General features: G+C 36.3%; 1 protein-coding gene across 1 annotated transcript in view; it reads right to left on the bottom strand.

Annotated features, from left to right (window-relative positions):
• The window catches only part of LOC107102579 (serotransferrin-1-like), a 10,454-nt gene that overhangs the window by 859 nt on the left and 7,631 nt on the right, over positions 1 to 1,964 (bottom strand). The window contains exons 13-14 of the mRNA XM_015401943.1: positions 689 to 771; positions 426 to 610 (exon numbers count right to left, since the gene is read on the bottom strand). Of these exons, the coding sequence (XP_015257429.1) occupies positions 426 to 610; positions 689 to 771 (268 nt within the window). The remainder of the gene's footprint in view (positions 1 to 425; positions 611 to 688; positions 772 to 1,964) is intronic.

Raw genomic sequence — 1,964 nt, 5'->3', positions numbered from 1 at the left:
CTTTGACTAGACCATTGTAAGACCATTGCTTTGATGTTACGCCTTCTGTTGTAGCTCTGGCTGTTGTTCTGCTGGAAGCTAACCCTCTAACTCAGACTCTGGCTATTTTCAGTATCTAAAAGGATTTCTTCTAGTATTTTCCTGTATTTAGACAGTTTAGTTTTATTTTAGGATCATCAGAGTTAAGGGGTGAATTCAATCTATTAAGTATATTTTGTTTTACTGCTAAATTGTTATCGTTTTTTAAAAAAAATCCACGAATTTAAAACACATTGATAACATAAAGATGCAACTATCTTTTATTTCACTAAACAAATGTACACAAGGCTCGCTAAAAAAATCAGAATAATGTGGAGTTACATTTGTCTTTAGTCTAGGACTCCCATTAAGGATTAAAATCAATGAGATGTAAAATAATAACTGACCTGCGACTTCATCAGGAAGTCATAAACCCTAGAGGTCAGCACAGGCCGTGTCATGACGCTGTTTGGTGGGACAACTCCCAAGTTACAACTTTCCCACTCTGACAAAGCGGCTCGATGTCCATCAGCGCACAGCAGCTCAAAATCCGACAGTGTCCACCCCTCTGCCCAGCTGCTGGAATTTAAACCTGGAGATGGAACCACCATAAGATCAGATAGGTGGTACCACTGCAAAGATAATCCATGTGGTGTCCTCAAAACCTCACCTAGGATATTGGTTAGGAGGTTATGGTGCTCGAGGAAGGCCACATCACCATAGCTTTTCCCACTTGGATCTCCAACCAAACACCTGAAAAAGCCCACATGGACCAAATCACTCTGGATACACAGACACAGCTTTAGATACTAGAAGAAGTTCCAGCTGGTTTACTAAAGATAAAAATCAATAATGTAAATGGATAATTTAATAATAGATATGTGCAATTGTGTAAATATGATTCTTGTTTAAAACCACTTTGGTATTTATCAGATAAATTACTTCAAAGGTTGGTGTATAGAGAGGGACCTTTGCATAATCTCTCTAGATTCCTCACAGTCTATGGTCCTTTAGCATGCTTCATTCTCTTAATATCACACTAGAGGTTTGTAATGATGGAGACTAAAATGTCCATGTGGATATTTTTCTCCAGTGGACCATATCTGCAATTATCTGGCCAAGTCATTTAAGGCCAAATCAGCTTTCTTAACAATGTCCCTGTGGCCTGTGTTTTTTTGTTTTGTTTTTTTTTTCCAAAAAGTTCAGTCTTTGTCTAATTGGATCAAATAACTCAGCAGATATTGGTATATTTCCCCCAAAAAAACAAAAATAGAGCATTAAATGGTTGTTTCTGTAATTTGTTGAACCCAAATATTCACCTTTTAATGCAGTTCTCTGCCATGGTTTTTCACTGTAAATTGTGGGAAGAGTCCTTACTCATCTTTGTTTGTCACAGCCTGTTTAATAAATGAACTCATCTAATATTTTTACTCCAGAGAAACAGGAAATTGTGGATCACGTTTTATTTGTTTGACCTGTGCATAGAAAACTACCTTATAAAAACGTTATCCTTATTTAATAGTAAGCCTTAAGATGTCATTAAGTTTGGGACCAGTGATTATGTAAAAAGGAACCTAAAAGATAGGATTTTATTTCAACCAAATTATAAAAAATAATTAAGATTAAAGGGTGAAAAGTTTTTGGTGTGAGTTTATGCTGAAATAAAATAAAATAAATATTAAATAATAAAATTTTACATATCATGTCTTGTAAAAAAAAAAAAAAAATTTATTAATTTGTTTAGTGTGCAGAGAAAGCTAGATTAAAACTGGTTAGAAATGTACTTCATTAAGACACCCACGTACCTTAAGGCACCCATGTTTCCATAGTAACGCTCATTGTGGTTGTCGGTGCAGCGTTTGGTCGTCGCCTCGCCTGTGCCTCCCATGCACACTTTGCAGAGGTTCCCCTCAGATCCAGGGAGGCAGCCTTTCCAAAACACCGTA

This window comes from Cyprinodon variegatus, unplaced genomic scaffold (genome assembly GCF_000732505.1).
Source record: "Cyprinodon variegatus isolate N-32 unplaced genomic scaffold, C_variegatus-1.0 Scaffold1277, whole genome shotgun sequence".
NCBI lineage: Eukaryota > Metazoa > Chordata > Actinopteri > Cyprinodontiformes > Cyprinodontidae > Cyprinodon > Cyprinodon variegatus.
The sequence above is the reverse complement of the archived record's forward strand: the minus strand, read 5'-3'. Positions and strand labels throughout refer to the sequence as shown.